Here is a 27,934-nt window from a genome sequence, read left to right as displayed (position 1 = left end):
TATAATCTTTAATTATTGAACCATCTGACATCATGTGCTTCCCATTGTCATTCACTATGATGGGATCAACATCACCTTTGTAGTATGCCCACCAAAAACTCTCTAGTAATCTGAAGTGTAATGAAAGAACATCAGACAAACCCAACTTGAGATCCACCATGAAAAATAAGCTGCTTGTACTCTTTAAAATGTCAATGACAAGAAGGACAAACAAGGGCTGAGAAACCAATCTTTACTAAAGGAGATTAAATAGATATGATCAAATGCAATGTGTGATCCAGGGTTGGTTCCTGCACTAGCAAATTCCTATCACCAACATGCGATATTATCGGAACAATTGGAGGGAATGAAATAGAGTTGTAGATAAAGAAATGTGATTGTCTTAATTAAAAAATTGTGCCTTCCTAATGCAGATTAATTTTTTCACTGGGGAGGTATAATATCTGAACAGAGGGTAACTTTGAAGGTGTATGCACATAATAACATAGCCTCAAAGACTACAGCACAATTGAGGAGAAAACATGAAGGGAAAGAAATGGAATAATCCTGACAGAGTTCAAAAATCTTTCTAGTAAGTAATTTCAAATGTTTATAAGAGTAGCACTTCTTGGTGCCCACTGCCCAGTCCTATTTATCATGCCCATTCAGAATTATAGACCTACCTTTAGAGGTTCAATCCTTTAGGTCAAGACCGGGCCCTCCAGGGGTGCTGAACATTTAGGGGACACTAGAATTTTTACCAGTAAGTTACTTTCCAAAGAGACTCCCTGAGCAATAAGTGTAGGTCATTTTCCTCTGGGAATCAGTTTCTGGGATCTTGAGATAGAACACTGGCAGAGATTTTAAGCAGGTACCTGGGAAAACGGGGCATGGGGATGACAATATGAGGTCAATAGTGCAGTTAGGAGGTGGGAAAATTCCTGGAAAAGTCCCTGATGGGTCTCAATCATCTGGAGGTGGAACTCACTTGGAAGTGACTTCCTAAGGCCCCTCCCATCCTGGTTCGGAGTAGCTTCTCTGCGGAGAGTGTGGTGATTACTCGGACAGAGAAGGGTTAAGGGGATCTCACTAACCCCTCCTTCCTGCTGCTCCTGGTTAGGGAGGGTGAAGACAGAATAGCCAGTGGAGCAAGCACCCAGAAGGAGGAGCAGAAGGGCCAGAAGCTACAAACAGAAGAGAAGACAGGATCCACTTCTCACCTCTTCCCAAGCTGCCTGCCAGCGCATTTCCTTGGCAGCCAGGGCAGCGCGTCTTCAGGGCTCACAGGTCGCTGTGCACGACTCAGAGAAGAGCACAGGGCTCTGGGCACTGGACCCGGCTCCGCAGCTGGTACAGGAGGGAACATGGCGGGCCAGCGGGCACTGCTGCTAGCTGGCTTTCTTCTGCCTGGGTTCCTGCTCCCAGAGGCCGCCGAAATTCTGACTGTATCCTCACTGGGTGAGTGCTGGCAGGAGAATCAGACATAGACGCATCCCAGATGCTCAGGCAAGCAACCCTGCTTCATAGGTCATTCTTTGTAGTTTTCCAGAGCTTGTTTGGGTCCCAGGATAGAGGAGGGAGGGGAGAGAGGGAGATGGGGGTCACAGAGGGGTCCCCACTGCTGGGTTGGGGAAGTTAGTTTTGGGGAAAACAGCAGTTTCCTTTCTTCTCTTTTAATCTGCTCTGTAAGTGCTTCCCACTGTGCATTGCTGAGGCCAGAATTTAGATCCAGTGCTGAGCTGGAGATCCTGAACCCCCTACTCCAGGGTGGGGCAGGAACTTTCAGAGGCACACCCTAAAAGTCTGGGAGTGTGCAGTAGTTGCCAATAGAAAGTGGAAGACAGGTCAGTTTCAGGCTCTTGGAAGCCAAGGACAGGGGCTCCTGGGGGCAGCACAAATGGGGCATGTTTCATTAATAGGAAACCTGAAAACTGACTGGGCAGAGGAGGGAACCCCAGACAATCAGTTGGGAACAGCTCTGTTTTTGCCCTTGCTGCTAGAAGGTTTTGAAGGACAGTGAAGCAGTTAATTCTGCATAAACCCAGTTTTGTTTCCTTTACTTTTGCACCAAAGGGAACAGAAGGGGAACAGGAACATTTATCAGGTTGAGGAGGCATCATAACATGGAGTTTCCCTAAGATATATATATATATTTTTGGATCCATCCTGACAGGATAGGGGGCTCCCAGAATCACTTTTAGATCCCCTAGAATCTGGGGATCGTGGGCTAGAAGAAACCACAGAGTTCATCTAATTGGGCATCTCCCTTTTTATTTCCTGACAGGGATCCTAAGGGCCAGGGAAATGAGGGGCCTTTTGCAAGAGCACACCAGACCTCCCTGATGTCACACACCCGGACTTAACCCACTGTTTCTTACCTCAAACCTGTTTTCTTCCCTAGACTCTACTCTTTATGGTGGGGAATCCTAAAAATCAGTATTGAAAAAAACAAACAAACCCTATTTTCCATTTTAAATTTATTTTTTAATGATAGAGGCAACAGAAAAAAAGAGCTGCCTCACCTTTTGAAATTGCATGTCCCCTGGACTCTGAGAGGGGGCAGGTGTGGTTTGGAGGTGCTTTCTCCCCTTGCTTCTGCCCCAGAATGCACTGGGCTCACCAAGACCCTCAGGAATAAATGCCTCTGCAGGAAGCCTTCTCCCCTGCATCCATTTCTTGCAGTGGTTAAAAGTGATCCAGAGCAGGCACTTGGGTCTGTGTTACATCAGACAACACAAGTACAGATGTAAAAAACTAGAGTAATTTCCACAGATACACATTATTACTTTAGTCCTATATCTTTCTCTACTGACCCAGTCATCATGAGATCTGTATCTTCCAAGCAACCTCCACTTCCCAACATAGGCAAATTCTATTCCTTTACCCATAGATTCAAGAAAAATGCTCCATGATATCACATGGTTTTAGACATTGATGTAATAGAACCTGTACCATCCCAGAGAATCAAGCTTCTGTTTCCTTAGGATTCCAGAATTTTCCTATGTTGGGTGATGTCCCAGTTTTGCATGCATACAGGATCCTACAGTTCCACCCAAAGGGACCACAGTTATCCTAAATGCTTTAATTGATTTTTAGCAAAATGCAGACTCCAAGTGAGGAACATTGTCATATAAATTTGAATCTGAAGAATTTTGCTGTGAGTAGTGACTCTACCCTCTTTTGCTTCTGTGGCTTGGCTTGATATTCACGTTCCCATGTTTCTGGCTTCCACGTTGACATAAATTTCCTGGGAGAGGGATCCCAGAAATAGCTTTGAGTGATTGTCCTTTAGAAACCCATTATTCTCACATACATAGCCTTGTGTGTCAAAATTTCCAGCAAAACAGTTACTTCTTTAGACACAGTATCTCCATAAAGGCAGCCTAAACTTCAGCATGTAACTAGGATCAGGAACTCCCTCAGGCCTAAGCATTAGAGAAGGTCATCTCACTGGCATGGAGACCTTGAATTGCAAAAGGGAATTTTTCATGTAAGATTGCTACATATTACAATTTGGTCAGAAAGAATGTGGGTATCTGGCCTGGGGTTTACCCAAAATGAAACCAAAGGACTAAAATAACTCATCTTCTACTGACCACCAACTCTCTGCTACCTTACCCTGGATTTCCAGATCCCCCACATCAATTTCAGACCCTTTGTTCTCACCTTTACAAAAATAAAAATTTTGTATTGTTCCTAGGTGGAAGCCATTATCTACTGCTGGACCGGGTATCACAGATTCTTCAAGATCATGGTCATAATGTCACCATGCTTCTTTATGGAGGAGATTATTTAATCCCAAGTATGTTCTTTTTTTTTTTTTTCTTTTGGTAATTATTAAATTTATCTACCCCAGGAAAGGATATACAACGTCTTTTGTATAGCACTGCTTAGCACAAAGTCTTTTTTAATCTAGTTGTATTTTAATATGGAAAAATGTGTGTGTGTGTGTGTGTGTGCATTTCATGCTAAGCATATCTTACTAGACTGTGTAGACCTGGCCCCCACAATGCCATATCTGCATATTTTACCTTCCACTCTGGTTATTTTATCCATTATTTAGCATGGAATATGAAATCTTCAGTGATTATTATAACACTGTGTATCGCACCTTCAATCTTTCAGTTTTTGCTTTAGATATTTGATGGTCTCTAATTAGCTGCATATATGTTTATAATTGTCATATCTTCTTGCTGTATTAAACCTTTTATTAATATGTAATGTTTTTATTCATCTCTTGTAATTTTTTTAATTTAAAATTCATTGTGTTTGATATTTGGTACTTGCATGGAATATTTGTTCCATCATTTCCCTTTCAGTCTATCTTTGATTTAAAGTGAGTCTTTTATAGGCAGAATATAGTTGGATTATGTTTTGTGTGTGTGTTTATGGCTTTTTAATTTTTTTTACTTTTTAATACATATCGTTATTTTGGAAAAATTCAGATTTATGGAAAAGTTGCAAAGATAGTATAGAAGTTCCCACACATCCCTCACCCTTTCCCCCCATTGTTAATGTATTTTTATTTTTATTTCTTTTATTAATATGTTTTATTGAAGTATTATTGACACACAATGTTACGTTAGTTTCAGGTGTGCAAGCAACTTGACAACTATGTATATTGTGCTGTGCTCACCACAAGTGTAGCTACCATCTATCACCATACGAAGCTATTACAACTGGATCATGTGATTTTGTCCCTTCTGCCAATTTCTGTCCTTTGATTGGAGAATTTAATCCATGTATATTTAAAGTAATTACTGATAAGGAGAAATTTACTTCTGTCATTTTGCTATTTGTTTTCTATATGCCTTATAACTTTTTTGTACCCCACTTTCTGTATTACTGTTTCTTCTGTGGTTAGTTGATTCTTTGTAAAACGTTAAATTCTTTTCTCATTTTCTTTTGTATGTATTCTACCACTTTTTTGTGTGTATGGTTACTTTGGGGATTTTATTTAACCTGCTAACTCTATGACACTCAGATTTTTAATTTATGCCAGCCTATATTAACACTCAAATATTCTGTTCCTAGCTGGCTTCATCCTCAACCTGTTCAGTTAGTCAATGTCACAAAATTACATGTTTATACATTATGTGCCCCAAACATAAATTATCATTAACTTAAATGCATTAGTATCTTAAATTATGTAGAACATTTGAATGGAGTTACACACAATTTCACATAATGATAGTTTTTAAATGAATACTTTTTAATGTACTAGTCTCTTAAATCATGTAGAAAACAACAATGTAGTTAGAAGCCATCGTTACAATAACAGTAGCTTTTATAATTGCCCATCCATTTACTTTTTTAAGGTCTTTATTTTTTCATACACCTTTAAGTTACTCTCTGGTGTCCTTTCATTATTCCCTGGAGAACTGCCTTGCACATTTCTCCCAGGGGAGGTCTAGTGGTAGGTAACAAACACCCTTAGTTTTGTTTATTTGGGATTGTCTTAATTTTCCTTGACATTTGATGCACAGTTTTGCTGGATATAGAATTTTTGTTGACAATTCTTTTTTTCTTTTCTTGTCTTTTCTTTCTTTCTTTCTTTCCTTTTTTCTAGAATTTTGAATATATTGGGACATTGACTTCTGGCCTCCAATCTTGTTTTTTTCCTTCAAAATTTTTGATTAGATATGTATTGGTAATCTCATTGACAGCCACTTGTATGTGATGAGTCACTTCTTTCTTGCTGCTTTTAATATTCTCTCTTTATCTTTCTATATTTTGATTATATCCTAATGTGGATGTCTGGGTTCATTTTACTTGGAGTCTGTTGAGCTTTGTGGATGTTTATATTCATGTCTTTCATTTAATTGGGGAGGTTTTCAGCCATTATTACTTCAAATATTCTCTCTATCCCTTTCTTTCTCTCTCCTCCCTCTGAGGATCCACAAAGCATATGATGGACCCTTAGGCTGTGTTCCCTTTTCTTCAATTCTTTAATTTTCTGTTCCTCAGACTCAATCATTTCTGTTGTCTTCAGGTTCACTGATAATTTCTTCTTCATGCTCAGTTTTGTTTCTTTTTAGATTTCCTACCCCTTTATTTAAAAAATTTTTTAAAATGTTTATTCATTTATTTTGAGAAAGCAAGAGAGAGAGAACAAGCCAGGGAGGGGCAGAGAGAGGGAAAGAGAGAATCCCAAACAGGTTCCATGCTGTCTGCTCAGAGCCTGATGCAGGACTCAATCTCACAAACCATGAGATCATGACCTGAACTGAAATCAAGAGCTGGACTTGCCTCATTTATCCCTTTATTTCTATTTTGCATACACTTTTTCCTTGACTTTCTCCACATATCCCTTTAGTTCTCTGAGAATTTTTAATGTAGTTATTCTATTTTATTTATTTTTTATTTTTTTAATATAATTTAATGTCAAGTTAGTTAACACACAGTGTATACAGTGTAGTCCTGGCTTTGGGAGTAGAGTCCTGTGATTCATCAGTTACATATAACACCCAGTGCTCATCCCAACAAGTGCCCTCCTCAATGCCCATCACCCATTTCCCCCCTCCACCACACCTCCCATCAACCCTCAGTTTGTTCTCTGTATTTAAGAGTCTCTTATGGGTTTCCCTCCCTCTCTGTTTGAAACTATTTTTTCCCTTTCCCTACCCCCATGGTCTTCTGTTAAGTTTCTCAAGTTTCACATATGAGTGAAAACATATGAAATCTGTCTTTCTCTGACTGACTTATTTCAACTTAACATAATACCCTCCAGTTACATCCACGTTGTTACAAATGGCAGGATTTCATTCTTTCCTAATGTAAGGCAGTTATTTTAAAGTTATTATCTAGTATATCTGCCATCAGGTCATTCTTAGGGACAGTTTCTGTTGATTTCTTATTTTCTTCAGAATAGGCCTTAATTTCCTGTTTCTTGGTGTGTCTTGTGATTTTTGTTGAAAACTGAACATTTGAATGTAACAAAGTGTTAAATCTGGAGATGAACCTCTCCTCCATTCTCCAGGGTTTGCAGACTTTTGTTATTAATTTTGTTTATTTATTTATTTTTAAAAATTGTTTTATGCTGCTTTTGTGTTGAGGATCAAACCGAGGTGTAAATTTCACTGTTCACGGTCTTTTCTGAGCCTTTTCCTGGGCATGAATGGACACTTTCAAGTTTTCCTGATATGTGTAGCTGTTTTACAATGTCCCAGCTTTTAATGGTTCCCTTTCAAATGGGTAAATTGAGAAAATGAGGGGGAAAGGAGGGCATCAATCTTTTAAGACCCCTGGAAGTCAATTGAGCCAGAGAGGGAAGTGGCTGCAATAATAGAGCATGATGCAGAAACCTTGTTGCCTACTTCTTTGTCTGCATCTCTGCGACCAGAGCAGCAATCAGCAATCAGAGCACAGATACTTGATATTTGGACAAGGTGATTTTTTTTGCCCACTCAGGCTCTTGAAACCTGTGTACAAGCTGCTCTATAAACAATGCATACAGCTTCCTGCTGGAGACTGAGGGATGGGGGATGGGTAGCTGCTACTGTGGAAAAAGCTGAAATTGACTAAAATTATCTGCAATTTACAGTTAAAGACTTCCTCTGGTTGGTGGAAACCATCAATTGGCTGCAGATTTCCCAAATAGTTATTTCAGACAAATTCTGTCAGTGGAATTGTTGTCTACATCAGGAGGTGTGTGTGTGTGTGTGTGTGTGTGTGTGTGTGTATGTGTATGAATTTTTCACCATTTGCTGTTTTCAAAGTATGTCCAGGAAAGCTCCTTATACTCTCATGCTGGAAATGGAGCCATAATAGGTGTGTCTTGACAGTGTCAGGGATGGAAAGACCTTCCACTCAACAAGCAATTTGTCCCAGGAATTTAACTGAGGTGCCACGGCTTGTGCTTTGTGTAGGGCAGCAGCACCTCCCTCTATGTGAGTTGCTGTGTGCGCGTTTGTGTCTTGAATGAATGGGCTCCAGAAATCTCTGCAAAAGGAGGTTGTCCTCAAAGTACTGTCATACACGTGCTTCTGGAGAAAGTTAAATGTGGTTAAAGATCTTGCCAGCAAAACTAGTAAGTAGGGCTGTTGAGGTAGTCCATGAGAAGCCAAGTTACAAGTTACTTGTACCCTTCAAAGGTGAAGGTGAAGAGACACTAGAGCTGAGAGCTTGTTGAAATAGGAATTAAACAGAATATATCACCAAAGCTATGACTGTAAAGAATTTATTAGTTTTAGATATAGTCAGTAATTTCAGTAAGATTGGAAATGGAGGCCATAATATGATGACAGTAATCCACTGAGAGGCTCCATTCATTCAGGGTTAAGAATAGTCAAGTTAGGCTATTAAATGGAGAACTAGTGGGGATAATCACTTCTTCGTTAATGGATCCTTTACAAAAAGGGATTTAATCCTTGAAGGCACTCTATTAAAACTCTATTTTGTTGTATTAAAACTTTTAATATGTTGGGCAGATCCAATGAGTTCCCTTTCGTCATGGTGTTAGTAGTAAAACATTAATTTTATGACTTCTTGTATAGGAGCAACCATAGCTACTGTGAGATAACAACCAATGGCTGTTGTGGCTATGGGATATCTAATCCCAGTAGTTAAGACAGGGCATGCACCACTGTGCTCTATCTAATATTTTCTACCTCCTAGCAGTATAGAGGTACTTTGATAAATTTTGGTGAGCTCTCATGATATATCTGTTATTTTCCCCAGTATTGACTAAGACGATTAAAGTTGGTCATTGGGGGGATCTCATCCAATGTTAAAAGTAATGTAGAACCTCTGATGTAAGTCACAAAAGCCAATCTGTGTCCTTGCTCTGTTATAATTTTTTTTAAAAGTAATGTCAGTTGCCACATATGTCAAAACTGAGACCTCTGTTTTAATTTCTTTCCTGACTCTCCCACGCTGACATTTCCCATTTTTTGCCATTCCTTTCATTGTCATTATTTATACTTCGGGGGAGGGTATCCCTTTTAACCTGCTCATATTTATAAGTTCTTCCTCCAAATGTCCTAATTAGCATCACCAAAGCTAAGGGCCTTCCTGCTGGTGATTTTAGAGAACTGAGATTAAGCTGAGTTTGAATTAACCCTTGAATTAACCCCATGAGGGTGTCATCAGTGTTTCCCTATTACTGTGTTAATCAAGGTTTTCTTTGAGCTACAGAGATATCATGAGCAACAGTAGCAAAGGCATTTTCTCGGGTTCTAGTGCACCTTCTCCTTTTACAGGTGTGGAGTTCATCAGATGGCATGGTGCTATCCTCCTCACACCATTCAGTGGGCTTGTAAACTGGAATCAGTCTTAACTCAGAGCACTGTTTATAATGGGGGCAATCCTTGAGATGTACAACCATTGATCATGCGGTTCTACCTAGTCTAGTGTCAATCACATGGTTCATGCTGGAATCCAGAAACAAAGTGGACTCTGACACAGAAGATAGGTTTGTGTGAGACACATGACCAGGGCCACTCAAAGCCTAAACCCATCCTTTTGTTTCTAAATGCCAATTATGGAAGCCTCTGAGTGGGATGGAGGTGCAGGTTCCCTTCATGGGGTCTGGCTTGCTTGGCTGAAAATCTTGGTCACACGAGGGAGGTCATGTTGAGGCTTTCTCCTTATTTTTCCAAGATATGTCCCAGAAAGTTAAGGAGGAAATGGAGTTTGAAAGCTTTCAACAATCCAACTTCAAAAATGGTGCCAGACTCTCTAGTACACATGAGTTATGGGGGAAATGTCGGAATGGTAAGTAGGACTGCAGAGGACTACTCTTGTTAACTTAGCCTTTGCCATATTTTTGGCTGAATGAAAAACCTTTGCATGTGTCACCTGTAAGCAATAAAAAAAATCTCTTTTTTCTAAAAAACAAAGGACTGGGGAGCTGGGATAAAATTAAATCTGTATTTAAATACAAAGTGTAGCACTTACTATATGTGCAACCGTGATGAATTATCTGACGCTCCATTTATGTTTGTCTTCTCATCTGTAAAATGAAGAATATCTATACCTTTACATGAAAGCTTCAAATAGAACTTTACTTTTATTTAAGTTCTATATCATTCATTCAATTGAATAGAAGTAATTGAATTATTATAATGTTCTCAATAAATAGTATCAGATCCTATGACTGAAGAAATGAAAAAGCAGGCAGAAAACCGAAAAACCCTCTAAAAGCAAACATGCAGGTATATATAAAATTATTAGGATAAAAAAAACAACTATGGTATCATGCCAAAATTATCTGCATTGTTGGGCTTAATGATATATTTTATTGGTGTTTTTAAAAATTTTTTATTTAGAAAAGAAGGAAAATGCATACCAAGTTATCAGTTGGCTTCTACCTGAGAATCATGAAAAAGAATTAAAGAAACAGTTTGATTTCTATATTGAAGAAGCTTTGCATGGCAGGTAATTTCTTTTATTCTCTGATTGAAAGACTTACCATTTATAAAGTGATGTAAATAAATGGCTGGATGCATAGCTACTTAGAGTAAGTTTAAGAGAAAAGGATGGGTGGATGGATGAGTGGATGGATGGGGAGATCAATGATAGGGGGTAGGGATCGATGGAATAGATGAGTTTTTCACTTCCAATTATTCGGTCTGTGTAGTGTGCCTTTTCCACTGAAATCATGAATGTATTTCTATATAGTCAGGGGATTGTTCCTTCTGGACCTTCCTGGCAGCCCTTCACCTACAATGTTTGTATATATACTCTCCACAACACAGAAGGCAGGATAAACAACATAATTTCTGATTGTTGGTAGGCATATCAGAGCCACCATTTTATACTTACTTTTCCTCTCATCATATAAACTCAAGAATGGAAACATGCTGATGAGCATTGATTTTTCATACCCTGAGCCATTGTCTTTTAACTCATTTAAAAACCCAAATGCCTTGATGACACACATTGTGATATTAGCTTGAAAGTTTTCATCATTATCTGGGATGTATAGAAAGTTCTTTACCTTTGACAGAAGAGGGAAAAGACACATATTCATGCCTTCCTTGGTGAATTATAGTGGCCTAACTCCACCTTTCCCTTTTTCCTTAAAAATTTTATTCAGTCATCAAGGTGGTCCTAAAATCTGGCTTTTGCCATAAAGCCTTTCTGCTTACCTAAACTAGAAGACCAAATTCTTCATCCAGAAGAGATGTGTTCTAAAATACTCTCTTGAAGCATTGTATATATCATCTTGTGTTGTTATTCATGATTTTTTTATTATGTCTTGTCTCTTCTTCCCCACTTCATTTCTTTGAAGACATGTTGCACCCACTTATTAAATATGGTGCAGCATGCTGAGCACAGTACCTTCCTGTATTTTAATAGATTAACTTAATTTCAAATAGATGAATGCTGTTCTTTTGAGGAATTTGTAGTTCATTTCTTGAATTTATCCACACAAGCAGCAGTCATTCATTATGTAAAATCATTTAAAAAAATAATAGAGAATAATTTCAGTTAATCATCTATTGTCACTTGAAGTTTACTCTACAGTGCACGTGGACAACTGCATATTACTAATGAGCTCTCACTTGTGGGCTTTCAGTGGGCTGACATGGTGTAGTATTAAGTTCTTTCACTACTCCAGGAAAGATGAAATGGAAAGGGTAATAATAAGCTTGTTTGTTTTAACTTGTTTATCTCATAGGTTAGAAAAATATCAATCTCGGGATTCTAATATTACCATCACAAAGTTCCTTGTGTCAGGCAATTTCTCAAATGCCGACTATATAAAATTTAAAGAAAAAAATGGGCTATATTATCAATACTGATGGACTCTGCTACCAAGTTACTTCCACAGGTAGGCTGAGAAACAAGACAGTCACTAACGAACTGGAGTGTACAGGTGAAAGTTAAAGAGAGCATCACAGAATGTGTCAAGCAGACATGGAACTGTGACATCTGCTACAGTCAGAGATGGCTCCCAAACTCGATGGCTCTTGAATTGGCCTGGATGGGGTGGATGTGATCACTGGAGAAAAGGGAGGGAATGAAGTGAGACCATTTCAGGAAGCAGAAACCCCAGAACCAAGTGCCTAGAGCAGAGTGTTCATTGGAGACTGGTAAAATAGGTGGGCAGCTGCCAATATGGTCTTACTTACTTGGGATATTTTCTTTGAACCAAAGATTCTCCTATATATTGTGAAATTGCCACCTTCAATGAATATTTGTCATTACTGTTTTGTTGTTGTTTTTTGTTTTGTTTTTAACAGAGAAGCACTTGACACCTTTATAAAGTTAATGGAACAATTGGGGATTCAATGCAGTGATTTGCTAAGGAGAAGTGATATCATGGATTCTTTAAAAAATGAGAACTTTGACCTGGTATTTGTTGAAGCATTTGACTTCTGTTCTTTCCTGGTTGCTGAGAAGCTTGGGAAGCCATTTGTGTCAATTCTTCCCACCCCATTTGGCAGTGTGGACCTTGGGCTACCAAACCCGGTGTCTTATGTTCCGGTATTCCATTCCTTGCTAACCGACCACATGGACTTCTGGGGCAGAGTGAGGAATTTTCTGATGTTCTTGGATTTCTTCTTAAGGCAATGGCGAATCCAGTCTACATTTGACAACACCATCAAGGAACATTTCCCGGAAGGCTCTAGGCCGGTTTTGTCTCATCTTCTAAAGAAAGCAGAGCTATGGTTTGTTAACTCTGACTTTGCCCTTGAATTTGCTAGGCCCCTGCTTCCCAACACTGTGTATGTTGGAGGCTTAATGGCCAGACCTGTTAAACCAGTACCACAAGTAAGTGAAACCTCAGCACTCAATAGGGACTTCATGTAGAGCTCTTCAGTGTAGAGTTGGTGGCTCCCTTGCCAGTGGAAATTGGGAGTGAAGTAGGATGAGACAAACAAATTTTTCTAGTTTATTGTATTGTATTGTACTGTATTGTATTGTATTTTAAATTTAAGAAATTTTTGAAAGTATAATATGAATTATTGACAGTAGATACCATATTGTGCCTCAGATCTGTAGATCTTATTAATCTCATTTAACTTTATAACTCTTCCTCCATTAAATATGAACTACCTTTTTTCTCTTTATCCCAACCCCTGATATACACATGAGAATGCAAATCCAATTTCCACTTTTTATTCTATGAACTTGACTATTGTAGATGCTTCATATAAGTGAAATCCTGCAATGTTTGCTTTTCTGTGACTGGCTTATGTCACTTAGCATAATGACCTCAAAATGCATTCATGTTTTTATATATTGCAAAATTTCCTTCTCTATTTTTTTTTTAAAGTTTATTTATTTTGAGAGACAGAGAGTGGGAGGTGGAGAGGGGCAGAGAGAGCAAGAGAGAGGATCCAAGGATGTTCCCCGCTGTCAGTGCAGAGTCTGATGCAGGGCTCCATCTCACCAACCATGAGATCATGATCTGAGCCAGTATCAAAAGTCTGATGCTTAACTGACTGAGCCACCCAGGTGCTCCCAAATTTCCTTCTTTAAAGACTAAATAGAATTCCACATGTATATGTGTGTGTGTGTGTGTGTGTGTGTGTGTATGTATAATTTCTCTAACCATTCATCTTTTGATGGACATTTAGATTGTTTCAACATTGTGGCTATTGTGAATAGCGCTTCAGTGATTATGGGAATACAGCTATCTCTCTGAGATTCTGATTTGCATTCTCATGTGTATATACACAGAAATGGAATTGTTGGTTCATGAGCTGGTTCTATTTTTTTTTTTTTTGAAGAATGCGCATACTGTTTTCTATAGTGTCTGCACCATTTTGCATTCCCAAAAGCAGTATGCAAGGGTTGCAATGTCTCTATATGCTCAACATTTGTTGTCTTTTATTTCTTTTATAATAACCATACTGACAGGTATAAAGTGATACGTTACTGTGGCTTTGATTTGCACGTCCCTGATTACTAGTGTTGTTGAGAATTTTTTCATATATCTGCTGGCGATTTGTATGTTGTGTTTGGATAAATGTTTATTCAAGTCCTTAGCCTATTTTTTACTGAGGTTATAAGTTTTTTTTTTGTTTTTTGTTTTTTGTTTTTTTTTTTTGCTATTGAGTTTTAGTCCTTTCCTATACATTTTAGAGATTAATCTCTCTCTTTCTCTCTCTTTTTTTAAAGTTTATTTATTTATTTTAAAGAGACAGAGACAGCCAAGCTGGGGAGGGGCTAAAGAGAGAGAGGGAGAGAATCCCAGGCAGGCTTCATGCTGATAGATACAGGGCCTGATGTGGGGCTTAACTCATGAACTGTGAGATCATGACCTGAGCCAAGATCAAGAGTCAGACGTTTAACAACTGAGTGACCCAGGCGCCCCCAGAGATTAATCTCTTATTAGGAATATGGTTTGCAAATATCTTCCATTTGTAAATGTCTCTTTACTCTGTTGATTGTTTCTTCTGCTGTGCAGAAACTTTTTAGTTTAATATAGTCTCACTTATTTTTGTTTATTGAGTTAATTTTGTTTCTGTTGCTTGTGCTTTATCATTGAACTCATTGCCAAGACCAATACCATGAAGTTTTTGCCCTGTTTTCTTCTATGAGCTTCACAGTTTCAGGTCTGGTGGGGAAGGGGCAGAGACAGGGGGACGAAGTATCTCAAGTGGGCTCTCAGCTGACAGCAGTGAGCCTGATATGGGGTTCAAACACACTAACTGTGAAATCATGACCTGAGCAGAAGTCAGATGCTCGACCAACTGAGCCATGCCCCCCGGTCTAATGTTTAAATTTTTAATCCATTTGAGTTTTTGTGTGGTGTAAGATAGGGGTCCAATTTTATTCTTGTTCATGTAGCTATCCACATGACCTGGTTAGGGATTCTGGTGAGAGGGTGTTTTCATAACGATTCACCGGTTTTGATGAGACTGGTTACACATTTGCCTTGGGTGTACTACTCTTTCATTTAGTTTCTGGATTCCTTACAAGGGAATTTGACCATGAAATATTGCTGAATTAGCATGTTTTTCAGGGGAAGGAGCATCCAGAGCTTCTTACTCTGTCATCTTGTTGATCCCAGGGTCCACTTTCAAGGAAGCCCTTGCTATAAAGGTCACGGAAGTACTGTTAGGTACATGGCTTTGATATTGCGAACCTCCTTAAATAATGGCCCTAAGCTCTTCCTATGTCTTACCCTCGTCCTAGCCTTGCTGGTAAAAATGCTTCAATAAGTTGATATTTTAATTTCTACTTTTTATGATCATATATAGAATAATTATGTAGTGAGAGGACACCGCAATTAAGGATTTTAAAGGAGATTAGTTATCCATGATGAAATGTAAAAAAACTGAGACATAATGTAATGAGGCAGGATTGGGTGTGACTGACAAGACCTGCGGGCATAATCTCTAATGTCTCCTTCCTATAAAGGCCTGGTTGCTGACTTAGCCTAGATTTTCTGATTTGATTGATCTTGGATTGGGTCTAGGTAATGTAATATTTACATGGTACCCAGGTGGTCTGAAGGGAGAGCCTGAACTCAGAACTACTGCTCTAGAAGTTTTGAAAAAGGTGGAGAGCTAAGATTAGTGGCTGCCTGTTGCCTGTAGGTAGGTACTTGGGTGCTATTGTATGGACATTATCTCATATATTGTATGTCATGCCACCTTGAGAGAACTGTGATGATCTCCAATTTTATAAATGAGAGGACAGACATTCATGTGATGTGCATATTATTCCCAGTACCATTTAGCTCAGAGCAGTAAAAGCCCAGATCTGACCTAGGCACCAAAATCTCTAACCTTCCCCTACTGATCTTGCATTGAGTGAACAGAAAAAGTTGGGGAATGATTCATGGGCAAAATGGACTTTGGTTCATGGTGGCATTTCTTAAGAAACCGAACTGGGAAGGAAGATACACCAGGTTGAAAGAACAGGTGGCCCCATGTGTGGAGGTATAAGTAAGATGGACATGAGGCTGGGTTCTCTTGGTGACCCTGGCCAGACCAGTGTAGCTGAAGATTCAATTATACAAATAAAACTAGGCCAAAACACAGGCCTTACCTGACATGATGGTGGGTCAGGTCTTGGAAGTGAGACAGGAGTTATTAAGGAAGAGAATAATGGAAGTTAAAGTGTGTAATCCCTGAGATAACAAATGCTTGCTTTGAACGATTTTTCTTCTCTCCTTTCCTACTTTTTTCTATTGAGATCAAATAAACATATAATAAATTTTACCACTTTAGCCATCTTGAAGGGTATAGTCAGGGGCATTAAGAACATTCACATTGTTGTGCAACCATCACCTGCATCCATCTTTAGAACATCTTCCTCTTCCCAAATGGAAACTTCATACCCACTTGATAGTGACTCATTATTTCCTCTCTGCATCCAGACCTTGGCAACCACTATTCTCATGTTGTCTTTATGAATTTCACTACTCTAGGTGCATTATACGGGTAGAATCATACAATATTTGTTCTTCTGTGATGGCTTGTTTCACTTTGCATAATGTTTTCAAGATTCATGCATGTTGTAGCATGTGACCAAATTTCTTTTCTTTTTAAAATGTTTATTTATTTGGGGGGAGGGTAGAGATGGAGGGCAGAGAGAGAGAATCCCAAGCTGTCTCTTCACTGTCAGTGTAAGGCCCACGTGGGGCCCAATCTCATGAACTGTGAGATCATTACCTGAGCCGAAATCAAAAGTCCAACGCTTAACTGACTGAGCCACCCAGGTGCCCCTGAATTTTAAGGCTGAGTAGTATTTCACTGTATGTATATACCATATTTTTAATGTATTCTTCTGTCCATAGACACCCTGGTTACTCCCAATTTTGGCTATTGTGAATAATGCTATGAACAGTAGTGTTCACAAATATTTGTTTGAGTCCTTGCTTTTGATTCTTTTGGGAATATGCCAAGAAATGGAGTTTCTGGGGCATATGATAATTGTATATTTATGTTTTTGAGAAACTGCCATGCAGTCATTCACAGTGGCTGCACCAGATTACCTTTCCACCAACAATGCATTAGGACTCTAATTTCTCCACATCTTCACAAACACTTGTAATTTTATTTTTTTTTGTTTTTTTTTTGTTCTTTTTTTGTTTTGTTTTTAAAAATTTTATTACTTACCATCCTAATGGATGGGAAATGGTGTCTCACTGTGGTTAGATAAGAATTTTCCTGATTAGTGAGGTTTACCATTTCCTAACCTTATTGGCAGTTTGTATCTCTTCTTTGTTCAATATCTGTTCAATATCTGTTCAAGTCTTTGCCCATTTATGAATCATGTTTGTTTTTTGTATAGAGTAGTTCTTTCTATAATCTCTTATCAGATATGACTTGCAAATATTTCACCCATTCCCTGGGTTGCCCTTTCACTGTGTTGATAGTGACCTTTGATACACAAAATTTTTCTTTTTGATGTAATTTTTTATTTTGTTGCCTGTGCTGTTGGTGTCTTATATGAGAAATCACTACCCAATACACTTACATGAAGATTTCTCTATTTTCTTTTAAGAGTCGTATGTGTATAGATCAGATTTTTAGGTCTGTCATCCACTTTAAGTTGATTTACCATATGGTATAATGTAATGGTTGACTTTCAGTTTTTTTGCATGTGGATATCCAGTTTTCCAATATCACTTGCTGAAAAGACTGTCTTTTACCTAATGAATGGTCTAGAACCTTTGTCAAAAGTTATTTGACCAAATATACCTGGGGTATTTCTGGACTTTCTATTTTATCTTATTGATCTACATATCTTTTTTGTCATACTACACTATTTTGATTACTGTAGCTTTGTAGTAACTCTGGTATCAGGGAATGTGGGACCTCCAACCCTGTTCTTTTTTCCACATTGTTTTGGGTACTCATTGTTTTTGAAATTCCACATCAGCTTATGATAGGTTACTATTTCTGCCAGAAGCAAATGTTGTTCACTATTGATAGAGATGCATGGTACCTGTGGATCACCTTGGAAAGTACTGACATCTTTAAAGTATTAAGTCTTCTAATCCATGAAACCTGAATTTTGTTTCCACTTATTTGTGTCTTCTTAATTTCCTTCAGCAGTGGCTTACAGTTTTCAACATAGTTCAATATAGTTACCTCCTTGGTTAAGTTTATTCCTAACTATTTTTTTATTCTTTGGATTGTATTGTGAATGAAATTGTTTTTCCAATCTCCTTCCTGAAATGGTCATTATTAATGTAATGCAATTGATATTCTGAGCTGATTTTATTTCTTGCTACTTTCCTAAATTTCTATATTAGTCATGACACATTTTTTTGTGTGTGTGAGAGAGGAAACTTAGGATTGTCTGCATATTATATCTTGTTATGTGCCATTATTTCTTGGTGCAATCTTTCTATTCTTTCCTCTCTCATTCCCTTGAGAACTCCATAATGCATATATTAATCTACACAAAGGGGTCCCGTGAGTCCCTTACACTCGCCCTTTCTACTTTTTTCTCTTTAGACTTGACATTTTAGATGTCCTGTCTTCAAGTGTACTAAGTCTTTCTTCTGTCTGTTTTGGTCTGTATTGAACTACCCTAGTGAGTTTTTCAATTCAGTGATTGTATTTTTTGTTTTGATTTTTTTTTGCTTTTTTTGAAAAATAATTTCTGTCTCTTCTTGCTATTATTCTCTATTTGTTCATATATTGTCTTCCCGATTTCCTTTAGACCTTTGTCCACTTTTTTTTTTTTAGCTCTTTGTGCATATTTGGTCAACTTAAAAGTCTTTGTTTAGTAAATCCAATGTCTGTTTCTTCAAAGAGGGTTCCTGGAGATTTATTTCATTCCTTTAAATGACACATTTTGGCTTTTAGTCTCTCTCTTTTTTTAATATGTCTTGTGATCTTTTGTAGAAAGTTGTGGGCATTTGTAAAACCAGTCACCTCTAGTTGTGTTTGCAGGCTGCCATGGAACACCTTCATTAATTAGTGGGGAATGTTTTAATACTTTGGATAAGCCAGGGCAGACAACTTAAAGTCTCCTTAGGTATTTTCTGAGCATTTTTCCTGTCTGGACCTTTGTGTATGCGTTCATTCATCTGATTCTTCCTGTATACTTGGCCAATTTTAATGTCTTAAGTTCCCAAAGAGTCTTACCCAGATTCTGTTCAGGGACATAGATGTTTTGTTTGTCTTGCCCCAAGATTCTAAATTCTGCAGTATCCCTGCAGGTTTTACATGACATTGTGCCCTCTATTGCCTTGCAAGACTCCCACCAACCTGATATCTGAGCTATATTGCCATTTCCAGTCAGAGCTCTGAGCCTGGTGAGATCTTAACTTGTCACCTGGGAGCCTAGAGAGTGGCTACAATGTTGCAAATTATTTCATTTCTTCTCCTCTTACAGAAGGCAGGGCTACCACTGCTGCCTCTGGACCATGGCATGCCACTTCAGGAAGAGTGTGGGGCCAGAAGAGTAAAATTGCCATGGAAATTCTCACCATTCTGAGTGTGTTTTTTTTTTTTTTCTTCCTGAATGGGCATCTGTTTGGTTTCTGTATATCACTGACTATTTTCCCAAGTCGTATAAAATTATCTGAGTGAGTCTTTAGCCTTTTTTGTCCTTTTGTTTTTTCTGTGGGGAGCTGGGAGTACTCAGCTTCTTATTATGACGTCGTGCTCTGCCTTTGCCAATTTTAAATTATAGATTTACACTGATCTTATAAATGTCAAGTGACAACAAAGCTGGTTTTTACTGGTCCTTTGGGATGATAGTTTTTATAGTGTTGTGCTGGATGGAGTTAAGAAGGGCCAGAATGGTACAACGAGGTAAGCTGGAGACAGTCAACAAATGCAGAGGCAGGAAGATTGACAAAGGATATGAAACTAATTTTTAGGGTGTTAGATCATGAACTTCTTTAAGAATCATCTAGGGTGGCTATGTGCTAATTAAAATCAGACAAAATAGACTGATGTCAAACCTTTTACAGGATATAAAAGGTATTTTATAACTCGTCTAATGTAACAAAATCAAGCAGCATAATGCAACACATCTATAGAATGAAGAGAATTTAAAAAAAGCTAATCATTTCAAGAGATGCAGAAAAAATATTTGACAAAACTAACGTCCTTTCATGATAACAGTCACAAAGCTAGGAGTAAACAGGTATTTTTTGAACACGATAAAGAGTATTTATGGAACACTGACAGCTTTAACATCATATTCTATGGGATAGACTGAAATCCTGCTGCTTCAGATCGGTAGTCTAAGATGCCCGCTTATATCACCGCTATTCAAATATACCCTACACAAAGCAAGTAGGCAAGAAAAAGAAATAAAAAGCATCTGAATTGGAATGGACAATGTAGAAATGGTTTGATATTCATATGACATAATCTTGTATATAGAAAATCCCAATGAATTCATACAACTTGTGTTTTCATACACTGGCTATGAACAATCTGAAAATGAAACTAAGCAAATTATTCTATTTATAACAACACCTAATTAAACTGAGGAGGCAAGAGACACATACACTGGACACTACAAATTTGCTGAAAGAAATTAAGGAAGACCTAAATAAATGGAAAGACATCTCAAGACCATGAATTGTGATACTTAATGTTGTTAAGAGAGCAATACTACTCAAAGTGATCTACAAGTTTTACCTAAGCCTTATCAACACTTGAGTGGCTTTATTATTACTCTTTTTTCTTTTTTGCAGAAATGGAAAAGCCAGTCTTCATCTTACATTGAAATGTAATGGAATGCAAGTAGCCAAATCAACATGAAAAGAACAGTGTTCAATGACACACATCTGTGACCAATTCATTTGTGACAAGGGTGCCAAGAGCAATCAATGAAGAGAACAGCCTCTTCAGTAAATGGTGCTGAAACCACTGGATATTCATTCCCATGAAAGAGAATATATTCCAAGCCTTCCTCACACCATATACGAAAATCAAGTCAAAATGGATCAATGGCCTAAATAAAGAGCTAAAAGCCAAAAAGTTCTTAGAAGAAAAGATAGGGCTAAAATGCATGGACTCGGACTTGGCAATGAATTTGTAGATGTGACATTGAAAGAATGAATAACAAAAGAAAAAATAGATAAAGTTGACTTCATCAGAATTAAAAGCTTCCGGAGAAGCTTCTCCAGAAGCTTTTAATTAAAGGGGACATTTTATAGAAAATGAAAGGACAACCTCTCAGGTACCAGGCGAGTATGTACTCTCTTGCTGCTTTTCATCCTCATCTTGGAGGTCCTAAGAAAGTAGTAGGAGAAAGAAAAAGCAATAACAATCATGTAGATTAGGCAGGAAGAGTTAAAACTGTTCTTTCTCACAGATGACATGATGGTCCATCTAAAAAATCTGAAAAGTCAAGAAAAATATTTCTGGAACTAGCAAGCAATTATAGTAACATTAAAGCATACAAGTTTAATATAAAAAAAATCCATATTTTTCTTGTATATCAGCAATGAACAGGAGGATGTGAAATTAAAGCCACTCTACTATTTATATTTCACAACTAAATATGAAATCTTGGGAATAAATACTAACAAAACATGTATAAGATTTATATGGAGAAAACTACAAAATGCTGATGGAAGAAATCAAAGAGCTAAATAAATGGAGAGATACTCCATATTTATGGGTAGGAAGACTCACTATTGCTAGGTGTTAGTTATCTCCAATTAGATCAATAGATTCAGTGCAATCCCACCGAAAATCATAGCAAATTATTTGTGGATATTGATAAATGGATGTTCAGATTTCCATGGAGAGGCAAAAACCCTGAAGGGCCAACTCAATATTGAAGATGAAGAGCTAAGTTGGAAAACTGACATTAATCAACTCCATGACTTATGAAATGGCTAAAGTAATCAAGACAGTGTGCTATAAGCAAAAGAACAGACAAATAGATCAATGTACTAAGAATAGAGAGTATACATAGATCCACACAAATTTAGTCAAATGATCTTTGACAAAGCTTTAAAAGAAGTACCATGAAAAGAAGACAGTCTTTCCAACAAATGGACACAGTTCTTACATCTTCAAACAAATTAACACAAAGTGGGTCACAGACCTGAACATAAAATGCAAAAGTATGAAATTCCTATGAGGTGACATAGGAGAAAATAGATTGCGAAGTGCTTGGTGATTTTTTTTAGATATAAAATCTAAGGAATGTTCTATTATAGGGTTGATAAGTTGGTAAATTTATTTTAAAAATAAAGAAGGTGTGATTTCTGTATACAATGTAATACTTCTTGGCAATTTGCATTTTCAGCAACGTGGATGGAACTGGGAGGTATTATGCTAAGTGAAATAAGTCAATCAGAGAAAGACATATATCATATGTTTTCACTTATATATAGATCTTGAAAAACCTAACAGAAGACCAGGGGGGAAGGGAAGAGTAAAAAAGTAATTACAAAGAAAGAGAGAAGGAGGCAAACCATAAGACACTCTCAAATATAGAGAACAATCTGAGGGTTGATGGGGGAGGGTGGAGGAGAGGGGAAAATGGGTGGTGGGCATTGAGGAGGTCACTTGTTCGGATGAGCACTGGGTGTTGTATGTAAGCGATGAACCATAAGAATCTACCCCCAAAAACCAAGAGCACATTTTACACACTTTATGTTACCCAATTTTATAATAAATTATGTTAAAAAAATAAAAATTTCTGTTCTTGGAATTACCTGTCAAGGGAATAAAAGGTGGAGACACAGACCAAGAGTAAGTATTTGCATAGATAAACCTGATAAAGACTATTATTCAAAATGTAATACACACAAATACACAACCATATATATAAAATACACAAATAACTCTTAAAACTCAGTAATAACAAAAAAAGCCCAATTAAAAATTTTTAAATGGGCCAACCACCTTACCAGAACTCTTATCAAGGAAGACGGACAGATGGCTCATAAACATATGAAGGAGACAAATGACAGATATTTCTCCAGCATCTACCTCAGCCTCCAGAGTGCCTACTGCCCCCTACTGGGCCAGGAGAGCAACTGGCACTCACCCAGACACTAGCACCTCTGGTCTGTCATTGCAACACTCCTAAATGGCCATATCTCCACAGACAAGGATGAGGGATGAGGATGACCCTGGTACTGGGCCATGTTCACAATGAAGAAAGAGGTTCCCATCACCTCAACTTTCCTCTTCTTAAAACATTGTTATACATGGAAGTCCTGTATCTAGATGTCGCTGCTATAGTATGCATTAAGTGCTTCATGTGCAACGTGGGCGATTGTGGTAGTGGCTGGACACCTAAGGCTCTCTTGACATTTATTTGTGATCATTGAAAGTATTTGTATGGTATGGTGTGTCCTGAGGTCTCAGAAAAATGACTTCAAGGCCACCAGAAACAACAGATATGAGCAGAGTGCAAAACCTCCCTAGCTATCCTCAGAGCTATGAGAACAGTATCAAGACAGTGAGCTCTAGGCACTGACAGGAGGGTGTATTCAGTTAATAGATGTCTTTCAATTCACAGGTGTCTAGGTTTCCATGAACAACTCTGTTCACATACTTTCCTTTCTTACCACTCCAGGAATTTGAGAATTTTATCAGCAAGTTTGGAGACTCTGGTTTTGTTCTTGTGGCCATGGGCTCCATGGTGAGCACCTATCAGTCCCAGGAAGTTCTCATGGAGATGAACAGTGCCTTTGCTCATCTCTCCCAAGGGGTGATATGGAAGTGTAAGCCTTCTAAGTGGCCCAAAGATGTCAAATTGGCAGCAAATGTGAAAATCGTGGACTGGCTTCCTCAGAATGACCTCTTGGGTAAGGACTGACCAGATCTATTTCTCTTTTTCTACTTATGTCTCTTTAGGGCTCCATGGGGCAACTCCATCACTATGAGAAGGGATGTTGGTAGCTAAAGATAATGTTTAGAGGACAGGAATGGACCAGCCACTTGGAGTTCCTGGGAAATCAGGCTATACGTCAAAAATGTTTAAAAATGCTGTGTTTGCTTCTTCCTTTCTATTTCATTCCTGATATTTTCAGTCAGAAGTGATATTTTTGTCAGGTTATTTTAACCCTAACATGTTTGCACTGAAGAAAGTTATCCAAACCTAATCAAAGATGGCTTGTGGACTTTGAGAACACACATCAGGGGTCTTCTTGTCATTGCTTTTCCTGGGTCCTTGAGAACCTGTTAGGCCACGTGCCATTACAGACACCCCCCCCCCCCAACACACACACATGTTAGCACATTCTCCTATGCTACAAAAGGTATAGTCATAATTTCAAAAAATTGATGTTGATGGTGTCTGAAGGGTGTGCCAAAATATCTGACTGTCAAGGCGAGTAACTTGTCAGCCAGTCATTTGGTCCATAAAATTGTCTGGTAACAGTTCCTTACACCCCAAGGTTTTCTTTGTCCTTGTGCCAGTTTTTTGAGCACCTTAGCTGCCACCACAACTGAATACCTCAGAGGTTCACCCCAAGATTATTCACCCCAAGGCTCACAAACGTATTGGGAACTTAAGATAGAGTGTTTTGCATATTTTTTTTTTCACAAGGCATGGAGTAAAAAGGATTCTGATTTTCAAGGAAACACCAATAGATTCTGATGCACATCCCTGTTGAGAGGCACTGTTTGAGATGAACTCTTCATTATCAACACTTGTTTTGGTTTTCTCTAAAAAAGAGTAGAGTAGCACACGGGAACTGGAAATACTGAGATGGGTGGCCCATCACGCCCTACTCTAGAGGATTTCTTATTAAATTGAGGAGAAAGCACACAGAGTGTATGTTTGAGGAATGCCAGGTGAGATGCGATGACAATAAAAGTATTAAGACTTCAATAAGAGGAAAATAATGGGCAGTGAAGGAGAGAGGGTGAGACGTGGAGAGTGAGAGACAGAAAAGAGACAGAAGGAGACACAAGGAGAGCAGACATAAGAAAAGCAAAGAGAGAAACAGGGTAGAGAGAAGAATGGATGGACAGATAGGTGGATGGATAGTTGGGAGGAGGAATATGCCTTGCTTAACACTGTTCTCTGCAGCTTTCCCTTGGCTCTGAGTCTTAGATGGATTGACTTAGAGGAATCTCTGTACACAGACAAGGCCAGAATCTTCTATCTTGGAATATGTACCCTTGAGTGTGTTTAAAGCTGGACCAGTAAATCCATTTTCTCCACCATACCTTGAAATCCCTTGGTATTTTCCTCTGCCCTGATGCTTTCCCTGGTGTTCTGAAAGTTTTCATGCTGAAATATTCCTGATTTACAACAGCTCACCCACGCATCCGTCTTTTTGTCACCCATGGTGGGTTGAATAGCATAATGGAGGCCATCCAACATGGTGTGCCCATCGTGGGGATTCCAGTCCTTGGAGACCAGCCTGAAAACATGGTCCGAGTAGAAGCCAAGAAGTTTGGTGTCTCTATCCAGTTAAAGCAGATCAAGGCAGAGACATTGGCTCTGAAGATGAAGGAAGTCATAGAAGACAAGAGGTATGCAGCTCTCTGAACTTGTCGTTGAGACTAAAAGAAGATATGAAATACGATGGGTACTGTGTGGCACTCTTTTGCAAAAAGGCAAAACTTTAGGGACAATGATATGCATATGATACTAATACCTGTTCTGTTTCATCTGAGAGTAAGACTAGGCGTTTAGGTTAGATGCTGAGAACAATTTTCTACCATAAGTATTGCAAAGACTCTGACCTATTTACACTGGGTCTCAGAGAGGTGTTATATTTTGATGCTGCTTATAGTAGAATTTCACTGAGGCAGGAGGTCTCCTTTTTGTCCCCCAATAAGCCACACTGTTTCTCCAGCCTCAGGCCCTTTGTCAGTGCTGCTCCCTAGAACATCCTTCCTTCTCCTCTCACGACTGGTTCCTTCATGACCATTGGGCTCATCTTCAATGTCCTCTCCTCAGAGAAGTGGTCTTTGTCTGACAGTCCTAAATGCACTCCTCTCTCACCCCCTTCAATTGTAATTTGTTTTTTCTTCTTAACACTTCTCAGGATAGGTAACTACCCCATTTCTTTCTGTTTTTGCTTTATTGTCGGTCCCTCATATTAGAAAGTAGAGAGTAAGCCCCCTTGGATGGCCAAGTGTGTCTGTTTTTTCCCCTGAGCTCACCGGGCCTAGCACAGGGCCTGCCACAAAGTAGGTTGAGATGAATTTCTGTTAAGTGAGTTGGTAGAAGGACCCATGATATCTTATGTAAATTCCCATCCAGCACAATGATCTGATAATGAGGATGGGTGGAATATCTTATTAGCATCTTCAGGACATCTACCCTGAGTCAGGAGTATGTTACATCACATATATTCATACGTGCTTTTTCCTTTAGTGTACCATAAGCCTCCTGGGAAGAGACTTTTCCTTACAGCTTAATCACTGTTTTATAGTTTAGCACTTTTTGGCCCTAGGCATGGATCTTTGCATGAAGGCACCAGTTTGAACTTTTCAATGTGACCCAGCTAGACTGTGGCAAGACCAGTAGTGTAGACTCTAAGTCTAAAGTTCTTTTTTTTTCCAGCAAAAGAGCAGACGCAGGATTAAAGCGAGAGATGGCTAATGTCCAGGAAAAAGACAAGAGCCCCAGATAAGGGTCCTTGCCCCATATTTATTCAGATCAGAAGGCTTGCAAATGTGATGGGTGTACACAGAGAGACAAAGAAACTATGAACATTAACTTTTGGACGTAGGGGAAAAAGGTAGTTTTGAAGATATACAGTGTTTGGGGTTTGGGTCAATATAAAACAAAATCTGGGTGCTGGGCAGATGGGTAGATGGTTGTTAACAGCAGACAGGAGGCACCATGCCTGTTTATCTTAGCTAGCCTAGAGGATGAGACAGATAGGGGAAATAACCTCATGGTTAATAAGGCATCTTTTCTTTTGTTAACTATCTTTACTCTGGGCTGCTTCGCCTGCAGCACAGTGGTCCATAGTCCAATTCACCAATTTACCTAACCTGGCCCCATTCTCCTGTGAAAGCAGCTTTTCTGCTATAGTACTAAACTGGGGGTGCTTCCACCCTGAACATCTAATCTTGGTTATTTCATATACTTATGTATTGGGCACCTGTGTGCTGTTTCTATTTCAGGCCTTTGCCTCTCCCTTTCTATTTTGGAGGCTCTGCACCCCCTCTCTATTTTGCCTTTGCACCTCCCTATTTCTGGCACCTTTCTGCCTCCCAATTCTTGGGGTGTCTTTGCACCCCCTATTTTTGGAGTGCCAATCTGGTTTACTGAAACTCGGGTGTGAGCATTTTAGGACTTTGTATTTCTTTATGCCTTGTTAATGCATTGGTGTAAGCCCAGGGGATTCCTAAGCTTATCCCCTACAGACCAGGCCAGCACTTTTCCTTGAAACTGAGTCTTCTGTGCACATGGAGGAAAGAATGTGTGTGTGATACGTTGTCTCCAAGTCTTTTGAGGCCAAAGGAGTAATGCCCTGCCTCTGTGTCTGCCAACAGGTACAAGTCAGCAGCGGTGGCCGCCAGCATCATCAGGCGCTCCCACCCCCTGACCCCTGCCCAGAGGCTGGTGGGCTGGACCGACCACATCCTCCAGACAGGGGGTGCGGCCCACCTCAAGCCCCATGCCCTGCAGCAGCCATGGCATGAGCAGTACCTGCTGGATGTCTTCTTGTTCCTGCTGGTGGTCACCCTGGGCACCCTGTGGCTCTGCGGGAAGCTGCTGGGCATGGTGGCCAGGTGGTTGTGTGGGGCCAGGAAGCTGAAGAAGGCCTGATAGGGGTGCATCCTTGATGGGTATTTGAGAAGCCACTGGTTCTACAAAGTCTCCAACCATACAGGAAACCCCTAGTGTCTCCCTGTATTCCACCTGATGGTGGCACATAAATTGCTCTTCACTTCTGTCTGTGTTTAAAAATTCTTGGGACATCTGGGTGGCTCAGCCGGTTAAGTGTCTGACTTCAGCTCAGGTCATGATCTTGCAGTTTGTGAGTTCAAGCCTCACTTTGGGCTCTGTGCTGACAGCTTAGAGCCTGGAGACTGCTTCGGATTCTATGTCTCCTTCTATCTCTGTCCCTCCCCCACTTGTGCTCTGCCTCTATCAAAAATAAATAAATGTAAATAAAAAAAATTTAAAAAGA

At 39.0% G+C, this 27,934-nt stretch overlaps 1 protein-coding gene across 2 annotated transcripts; it reads left to right on the top strand.

The window, feature by feature from the left end:
• The first annotated feature begins 1,116 nt into the window (after positions 1-1,116).
• LOC132677769 (UDP-glucuronosyltransferase 3A1-like) lies at positions 1,117-27,934 on the top strand. 2 transcript variants are annotated; one of them, XM_078444899.1, is made up of 8 exons: positions 1,225-1,437; positions 3,680-3,781; positions 9,580-9,693; positions 10,248-10,356; positions 12,168-12,699; positions 23,404-23,635; positions 25,094-25,313; positions 27,294-27,934. In XM_078444899.1, the coding sequence occupies exons 1-8, from the start codon at positions 1,344-1,346 to the stop codon at positions 27,568-27,570; spliced, it is 1,680 nt and encodes a 559-aa protein (XP_078301025.1). In that variant the 5' UTR covers positions 1,225-1,343; the 3' UTR covers positions 27,571-27,934. The 2 variants fall into 2 exon arrangements, with proteins under 2 accessions (XP_078301024.1, XP_078301025.1); XM_078444898.1 differs by lacking the exon at positions 9,580-9,693 and having other exon boundaries at positions 1,117-1,437.

This window comes from Panthera onca, chromosome A1 (assembly GCF_046562875.1).
Source record: "Panthera onca isolate mPanOnc1 chromosome A1, mPanOnc1 haplotype 2, whole genome shotgun sequence".
NCBI lineage: Eukaryota > Metazoa > Chordata > Mammalia > Carnivora > Felidae > Panthera > Panthera onca.
This window is presented reverse-complemented; position numbering and strand designations above follow the sequence as displayed.